The following is a 9,256-nucleotide window of genomic DNA, read 5'->3' on the forward strand; positions in this document are numbered from 1 at the left end:
TCTCGCTTTTACAGCTGTGTTTTGTTTCCTCAGTTGCTGTAACGTAGGCCTAAAATCAGAATTACTACAAGAGAGTGTTAATTAAACTAAATTAAATGCCCCACAGTAGCCTAGTCATGGTTACCACGTCAACCTTACATTTCTGAGGTTCTTGCCTACCAACCAAAGTCAGCTGTGATAGGCTACAGCTCACATAGTGAACCCAATTATTGTATTTTATTTTGTTTAATTGTTATTCTAACATATAAACTGACAGCCCAAAGTAGTCAGAGTGGCACTTAATGGTATCATAATACTTATATACTAATCTGGCCGACAGGGGCAAATGCGCTGCAAACGGCCATATGCTGCATGAATGATGCAAGACGAAAAACACACAAGCACATAAAACAACTGCAAAAGAAAAACGCTGCAAGATTAAAAAAAAAATGCTGCAATCACAGAAAACAACAGCAAAAGAAAAATGCTGCAAACACAACGAAACACACTAAAATCCCAAAACAAGTGCGAGAGAAATGCTACACATCGGAACTCTGCCAGGCCACTAGCGGGCGCGACCGCCGAGACGGACGAGTCCTGTGAGACCAGAGGCACCACAGGTATGTATATTTAGATACGACGATCTCACAGTTCTGAGGTCCGGGGTTCAATCCCCGGCCCCGCCTGTATGGAGCTTGCATGTTCTCCCTGATCATGCGTGGGTTTCCTCCCACATCCCAAAGACATGCGTGGTAGGTTAATTGATGACTCTAAATTGCCTGTAAGTGTGAATGTGAGTGCGAATGGTTGTATGTTTGCATGTGCTCTGCCATTGGCTGGCAACCAGTTCAGGGTGTACCCCGCCTCCTGCCCGATGATAGGCTCCAGCGCTCCTGCGACCCTTGTGAGGATAAGCGGTTTAGATAATGGATGGATGGATGGATCTTAGGCTCCATGCTGACAGTGGCGCTAAACTAAGGAGTTCAAAGTCGTCGGCGAATTCCATGTGTATGGATGGCAAGAAAACCGAAAGACCAACGATGGGGGCACATTGTGCTTGCACATAGGCATTTCTCCTGTGCTGCTGTTGTTTTCTGTGATTGCAGCAATTTTAAATGACAGCATTTTCCCTTTGCTGTTGTTTTTTATGTGTTCCAATGTGTTTTCTTTTTTCATAAATCTGCAAAGATTGCAACAATTCGGTTTTTTTCTGTCAATATAGGGTGCTGTGTGTACATTAATGAAGGGAAAAAAGTGAACTTAAATGACTTTAGCAAATGGCTGCAATATAACAAAGACTGAAAAATTTAAGGGGGTCTGAATACTTTCCATACCCACTGTGTATGTGTGTATATATATATATATATATATATATATATATATAAATAAATAAAATGTGTGTGTGTAAATAATAATAAATAATAACAAAAAAAACATTTTTTTTAAATATCCGCAAATAGATTAATATGCGGATGCCGGACCGTGAATATGCGGGGATCCACTGTACTCTGCCTCTCACTCAAAGTAAGCTGGAATAGGCTCCAGTTACCCACAACCCTGATGAGGACAAGTGCTATAGAAAATAGATGGACAAATCGATTGATACAAGCAGTTGTGTGTGTGTGTGTGTGTGTGTGTGTGTGTGTGTGTGTGTGTGTGTGTGTGTGTGAGTATGTGCATGCACTCACCCTGCGGGTCGACCTCTTTGGCAATCTTTAAAGCGTCCGAGTTGGCCAGATCCGAGTTGGCTGGCGAAACAGCAAGCATCAGGGAGTTGTCTTTTGTGACAAACTGCAGCAGCATGTCCCGAATCTGAGTCTCAATGTCAGCTGGCTGGTCGCCCACAGGTACTTTGGTCATGCCAGGCAGATCCACCAGCGTCAAGTTGAGCACTGCCAGAAGAGAATATGAAATAATTTCAACACATGATTCTATTCGTGTGCACAAATTCTGTAGACAATAGAGGGCCTCACCATGAGGGGAGTACACGCGTAGGTTGATAGGAACGGGCGAAATGCCCTTGTTGGCGCCCGTCATGCGGTCAGTCTCAGCCTCGATCTCCTGACGAACCTCATCAAAGTCTGTAAACTTTTTTCCCTTACAGTGGAGGAACTCGGCGTACTCTGAAAGACACAAAAGGGAACAGGTCAAACTGTGGTGACACAGTTTTAATATAACACTATATGATTTACTTTAGCAGAAAAGATATTTACGGTCAGGTATATTCTCACCTGTGGGACAGTTCATCAGCTGCAGAACCAAAGGACGACGGGTCACGATACCAGAACCACGTGGAAGGAAATCCCTAGAACAGAAATATGATATGTGAGCTGTTGAGCTAACACTAGAAGTGATTTTTTTTTTTTCACTTATTCACACAAGTTAATCTTGAAAAATATTCAAAATATAAACAGCATATTAATTTTGTTGCTATTAATGAACCTGAATGCAGATTGCGATCATTAAATTTGGTGCAGTAATTAGATGTCGTGGGGGCAAAACGCTTGTAAGTCTGTCTAGTGGTGCTGGTAAACGTGATTTTAGTGCCAACATGTCTTTATGTGCTGCAGTCTTCCTGCAGGGTTTCATCTATTATGTAACATCAACACAAACTCCCTGTGTGTGCCTCCACCAGCTGACCTGACAATTCAAATTCACCGATGTGCAGCATCAGTTGGATTTTTTGTGTGCCAGGAACCATGAAGCAAACACATTTAAGTATACATTTGGCTAACAATTCTCCATCTTGGAAGGCTATTAGAGAGTACAGATGGTCTCAAATGCAGGTCCTCCTCCTCCTCATCCTCCCCCTTGAATGCAAGTAAACCTTTTCACACCTTGGCTCTTCAAAAACAGAAGAAGGTATTGTATTTCATGCATCCATCAGACTTCAGCGCTATTATGGCAACCAGCGAAAGAACCAGCCATCCACTTTTTATAGCGCTCGTTCTCATTAGGGTTGTGAGTGACTTGGAGTCTATACCGGCCGAGTTTAAGAAAGAGGTGGGAAACACCATTGAAAGGTCACCAAGTCAATGGCAGGGCACATAGAGACAAACAACCATTCAAATTCACATTCACAATTTAGGGCTTTCAATGTACCTAAAATGCATGTGAGGGAGCCAAAGTACCCATAGAAGGTCCATGCGAGCACAGGAGAGCATACAATCTCCACATAGGAATGCTTCAGCCGTGATTTCAGCCGCGAACCTCAAAAGTGTAAGGCCGATGAGCTAACCACTAGACCACCACACTGCCAGCAAAACTCAAAGATCAACATCAGAAATAGTTATATCTAAAAAAAAAAAAAAAAAAAAGGTACAGTATAGTACAGTATAGTAGGTAACCTAAATTTGAGTGAAACTCCTGTTCATTACGGGACACCGTTCCACACCATTCCTACTGGAAATAATGGAAATAGAAAAAAATCTGTTCTGTGGCCCTCATTAACTGGAGACATTTATCCATTAACCAACCTTGTTAAAAAAAACACAAAAAAACACCTTACTTTCATGACATAGGCAATGTTAAGTCCTCATTAATGTCATTCTTAAAAGTATAAGAAGTGAAAGATGTTAAAAACAAGAAGTGATAAGTTAAAATGTGAGTGACTTTATTTCATATAACTTCCTGTATATATTCTCTAATCTTCTCATTGTTCTATTCAGTAAGAGCTCCACAAAGCCAAAGAAAAAGAAAATCACGCAGTTAATCCTTCCATTCTCGCTGAACTCTACGTAAAGTACAATATCATGCGTAAACGTTCAACTTCAAAGGTTCCACTGTTTTACAAACACCATTCAGTTTGACGCAGTGTTGTTTCACACCACAACAACCATAGTAATACACATAGTTGAATTAATGCCTTTTCCTACACTGTCAATCACAACTGAGCATTGTTGTCTTTATAGACAGAATTTCGCTTTGGATCCTATCAGATATTGTGCAGGTGTACCCAATGCTGTGGCAAGTACCGGTATGTGACTTGCACATCATAAGCGCGTCAAAGCATCTGAAGTCCTACATGTGGAGCCAATGAAATGACAGGATGCTCTGCGGTGGATGCGGAGATTATCGCTGAGCCAATGCGGGAAAATAGAGAGCGAGATTAGCGTTAATCCTCTGTAGCTCTCCTCCTCTGTCCCACACTCTGCATACTGTCTTCTTACATGTTTTTATATTTTGCCTTTTAAGACTGAAAAACAGCCACACAAATATAAAAATGTTGATACTGGAGCTCTAGTCAGTCATCTACTGCCAATGAAGAACCTGAAATTTTAAAATTAAATGAACTCTATCCTTCTCTATACTATGTCACTATCTTCTCCTGATGTTTTATTTGAGCAGAACAGTGAAGAATGAGTGAAGCTGCTCCAATTCGTCTCAACGCCTCAGGCCGTCACTGGCTACGTTACATAATATGTGAACGCGAAAGCTACGTCCCATCGACGCAATCTCCACGAGGGGGATGGAATAGTGATGGCGGTCATTAATATGACTTACTAAGTGAAATCTCTTGCAAGTATAAATAACAGGATACGGAGGTCATTAAACAGACTCGATTGGCTTCCTCCATTGTTTTAATTGGCTGCTGTTTGGGATCTGTGTAGTCCAGAAGCTATTTATAAGGGATTCTATTTGATTGAAAAGATGACTCATTTGTGTTACATAGTGGAACAACTGCTGCTTAATAATTCGATCCAATACAAGAGATTTATTAAAAAAAAAAAAAAAAAAAGTACACTAACATTGATCAGTATCAATGAAATACATGTACACTGGTTGGAGTGTACAGCTGTTTCTAATAGTTTGGTTAACTTGAATACATAATACCGGTACTTTAAAGAAAAACAACAGTGCAGTTTAAAACAAGGAAGGGGCATTTCTGACTACATTTTTAAATATATATATATATTGGGAAAACATTCAAACATTACATTTTAACATTCATTTTAGATGGTGAAATTCTTTGGGGAAAAACAAATGTTTTCCCCATGTTTTTGTTTTGCCTTACTATGACAACAAAACATTCACTGTTAGGCAATACATAGCATCTGTGACATGTTACGCTTCTTCACACCACAAAGCACAAACTAGTACTGCATTCGCAACAAACCAATCAATACCGTTTGATTAATTGACCAATCAATTGTTTCGCCATTTTATTTAAAACCACTGCAAACAAAAATCACAATAATGAAGACTTTGTTGAATTAAAACCCGTCTGAGAGTCTCATCAATCAAACTGAGCATTATTATCTTTATAAAGGCAGACATTTATAATACAACTCTTGTATTGGATATGGATAAAGTGCGGGTACGTATATCTCATGTTTTGTATTGTCCATGAATAGAATTGTCTCTCTCCCATCATGTGCATTATCCCATATGCTTTCCTTATCGATTGTGCTGCCTGGAAGCTGCAGCGTGGAGGGCAAAGCCTTTTCCGGACTGGACCCAAAATAAAACAAACAAACAGGGTGTCCCATTACTGCTAAAATGCCTCACAATGCAGTTGTAACTGTGACGAATAAAAAGGCTTCATGATAAAACGTTGAGGCAGCAACGTGTTTTAAGCTGATAACATAACTCTACCACCAATCAGCCACCGGGGAGGAGGGGTGGTGTGTCAAGCTGGAGGGATGAAAGGACACACAATGTCACTCCAACTGCACTATAGGACACACACAGGCGCGCACACACACACTGCATAGCAAGATGCTTGTGTTTGCCTTGTAGCACAATGCAGGGTTGAAATTTTAGCATGCTCATGTCATGATGTTTCACATTTTTCCTCTTCAACTCTCAGCATGATCGCAGCTCCCTCGGGTAAAGGCGCTGTAATTAGGCAGAAGCTGTTGCCATGACTACAGAGGAGAGTGAGAGTGCTGCACAACGATGAGACGCACACAACAATCATAACGTACGGTCAGGCCCAGGAGTGTTTTTTTGTCTTTTATACGCCAACACAATGTGTTTTAGCTTTATCCATCTATTATTTTCCTCATTACGGTCACGGGTGAGCTGGAGCCTATCCCAGCTGACTTTGGGCATTAGGCGGGGTACACCCTGGACTGGTCGCAAGTCAATTGCAGGGCACATCAGCAAACAACCATTCAAAACCAACATTCACACTTATTGACAATTTAGAGTAGGGGTCTCAAACTCAATTTATATGGGGGCCACTGGATATAGTCTGGATGAGTCTGGGCCGTACCAAGTATTCCACAAAAAAGGGTTTCAAAAACAGTACAACTAATCCAATCTTCTCAATCTTTATTAATAACAGTTGAGATTGGTGACCCAAGTCCTCTTTCTCATCTCCCTGTTTTTTGCTACACTTCACCATGTCTAGTTGAGTAATGACGTCTGATGTTGTATTTATTGAGCACCACAACTTTCTTTGTACAGATAAGACATGCCAGGGTGGCTGTGTACTCAACAAAAAAACTTTCAGTCTCCCACTTTTTCTGAAATTGGCTGTGCTCGTCGCCAACGTTTCTCTTCACGGCAGGCTTTGAGAAAGACATGACTGGAACTGGGTGACAAGGATGTATTTTCTCAACTGACTACGTTTCAACCAAGTGACTGACGTTGCTAATTCACTTTGGTTAACTTGTTGGGAAGAAAAAAAAAAAAAAACATGGATGAAAGCTGCCATGAACCTGAGCTATGGTTGCCCATAAGTTTAAGAAAAAATACGAATAAATACATAAAATGCCCAGGGTAACAACTCGGCAAAAAAACGTGCAGGCCACACTAACACTTAACTTTGAAGTGAAGTAGGGGGCCACAAAATATCGTCCCACGGGCCGCCATTGGCCCCCAGGCCATAAGTTTGAGATCCCTGATTTAGAGTCTTTAAAGGTCCCATATTTTACCAAACCAACGTTTTCTAGGATGTTTTATTGGTTGTATGGGGCCTCAGTAAATGTGAAATATGAAATTAAACCGTCCATGCATTCCTGGGTTCCAGACGTTTTTCTGCCGAGGGGCCTGCAATTAGGTCATTCAAATTTCTCGTGTTTATCTACGTCACTAGCAAAGATCTGCGCCTACCTCTCCGCTCCAAGCCAGCGTTGTAAACATAACAAACACATGTGCTATCACAAGTAGTGATGGTTGGGTCTTCTAAACAGAGGCAACCAATCACAGGAAAGGAGGCAGTCCTAACCAAATATGGACAAAGCGGATACAAAACTGGGTCAAACAGAAGTAGATGTAAGAGGGGCCTTTTTTGGACACTAGTATGACAAATCCAAGGTGTTTTTGAAATGAAAGTGACACTTTAAATACGAATCCCATGTTGGAGCGTCACTCTATGGGGGTCTACAAAATATAGGACCTTTAATTAAACTAAAATGCATGTTTTGGGAATGTGGGAGGAAGCTAATGTACGCGGGGAAAAAACACAAAACTGAAAGTCTACACCAAATACAGTATAAATTCACTCTATAAATGCTTTTCATAATGCACTTACAAATTAAAAAGACCTTCCCACAAGGTAGCATTATGACATGTAAGCAGTTTCGCCTAGTGTACCTGCTAAATTGAGCATCAGCACTTGTGGCCACGTGTTCACAGTGGTAATCTGCTGCCAAACAAATGCGCAGTGAGGCAACATAGAGGGCATGTTTGTGCCTAATGTGATATTAAACCTCATTATAAATCAATTAGAATATCAAATAATCTCCTTCAGGCGGTGGATTTATGTCTGTTTGATGGGATGCATTTGGAACATTGTGCTGCTGCAGTGGCTTGAAGCGAAAGCATTGCACACACAGCCTGACCTTGCTTGCAACAGGAAATGCAGTCAGTTATTCACATTACATGCACTATACATGTACACATGACCTTAATTAAAGGTGTTGTGTTGTTGCTGTCGCCTGAGCGCTGCTGGTTAAGCTTCGGTCATAAGTAGACCAGATGGAGGGGCTGAGCTGGAAAGGCTCAAAGCTCAGGTAGACTCTCTATTTCCCTCTGTTTCTCTCTTTTTATCTCTCTTCATTCCTTTCTCCGGCTATGAGGTCATCATGCAGCATATCATGTCAACACTGGCTACTCTGCTATTGTTTTGCGTCATTTTTATCATTACAGAGCAAATCTATGTGCCTAACTGACGCATATAACTCTGCTTAGTCAGGATTAAAATGGCATGAGGGGAACAAAATGGTAGCCTTAATTTGAATTTAAATAGCTAATAATGTGTGACTGTGGGCAGATCGAATGCTCTTGTGGGTAATATACAGTCCACACACTGGAGGTTGCCCACCACAGGTCTGGCGACAGCTTTGACAGGGTCTATAAGGCTCTAGTTTTCTGTGAAGGCACCATGCAGCACGTAACAGATGAACTGCAAAAGCGATTTATACCAGGCCTTAAAATTACAACAACAAAAATGATCCACTTGATGTATGCACGGCATAAGGAGTTTATTAAATGATGTGGCATTATAAATGGAGGAGAGAGAGAGAGAAGGAGGAGTGGGAGGAAGAGGATGAGGGGGATGGGGACTGTGCATGGTGCGTTAAATGGAATAAAGTCTTTAAATCCACTTACTTTCCCACAAAGTTCTCCAGCACCGAGCTCTTCCCGGCACTCTGTCCACCCACCACGGCGATCTGAGGCAGATCCAGGTTGGCGTTCTGGCCGATGGCGGAGAAGGCATCCTGCATGCGGTTCACCAGGGGGATCAGATCCTCCATGTCCCGGTTCCCCATCGTGGCCGAGAGGACGGTCCTCGACGGATGTATTTAGCCCCGTTTTAATTCTACTCAGAGCTGCGACCGAGCACCGCGCTGCGTTCACGTCCCTGGTGCGCTTGGATCGCCTCGGCGCTTCTTTAACAGCGAGCACCGCAAGCGGGTGGGAGGTGAGGATGAGGACGAGGATGAGCTCTCCTTGTGTTTTCCCAGGAAACCTCCCTGCATGCAGTTCTCAACACTCGCCGCTTGGTGGTCACGCTGCTCTGCTACAGCTTTGTAACGTGACGAATGACTGTAGCAATGACTCAACCTCAGCTGTTGAATCGTTGGAATGCAACAACAGCACACTTTTGTTGACACAAATGTAATATATTGGATTTTAAATACAGGGTGGGCTACAAATAGCTATGCACTTGTAAATGAAAATGTATACAGGTACCGTGAACAATGGTAAATAAATTCAGTCAAGAACAAAGTGGATTCTAAAGCAATACTTGAAAGGAAGGATACTGAATGAAGGAAGGCAGAAAAGTAGTTTGAAGCAAAGGGAGGAAGGAAGGAAGGAAGGAAAG

The 9,256-nt window shown here is 41.9% G+C and overlaps 1 protein-coding gene across 15 annotated transcripts in view; it reads right to left on the reverse strand.

Moving 5' to 3' along the window:
* The window catches only part of dnm1a (dynamin 1a), a 55,675-nt gene extending 46,650 nt beyond the window's left edge, over nucleotides 1-9,025 (reverse strand). For 4 of the 15 annotated variants that reach the window (XR_009792124.1, XR_009792123.1, XM_061799920.1 and 1 more), the window contains exons 1-4: nucleotides 8,539-9,020; nucleotides 2,211-2,284; nucleotides 1,953-2,102; nucleotides 1,668-1,871 (exon numbers count right to left, since the gene is read on the reverse strand). Coding sequence is in view for 13 of the 15 variants with exons in the window: in XM_061799920.1 (XP_061655904.1) it covers nucleotides 1,668-1,871; nucleotides 1,953-2,102; nucleotides 2,211-2,284; nucleotides 8,539-8,699 (589 nt within the window). In the remaining 2 variants the exon portion in view is untranslated. Of the gene's footprint in view, nucleotides 1-1,667; nucleotides 1,872-1,952; nucleotides 2,103-2,210; nucleotides 2,285-8,538 lie in introns of all 15 variants that reach the window. The other 11 variants (XM_061799930.1, XM_061799917.1, XM_061799919.1 and 8 more) reach the window with 7 other exon arrangements.
* Nucleotides 9,026-9,256: the final 231 nt, after the last annotated feature.

Source organism: Phyllopteryx taeniolatus, chromosome 15 (assembly GCF_024500385.1).
Source record: "Phyllopteryx taeniolatus isolate TA_2022b chromosome 15, UOR_Ptae_1.2, whole genome shotgun sequence".
Classification (NCBI taxonomy): domain Eukaryota; kingdom Metazoa; phylum Chordata; class Actinopteri; order Syngnathiformes; family Syngnathidae; genus Phyllopteryx; species Phyllopteryx taeniolatus.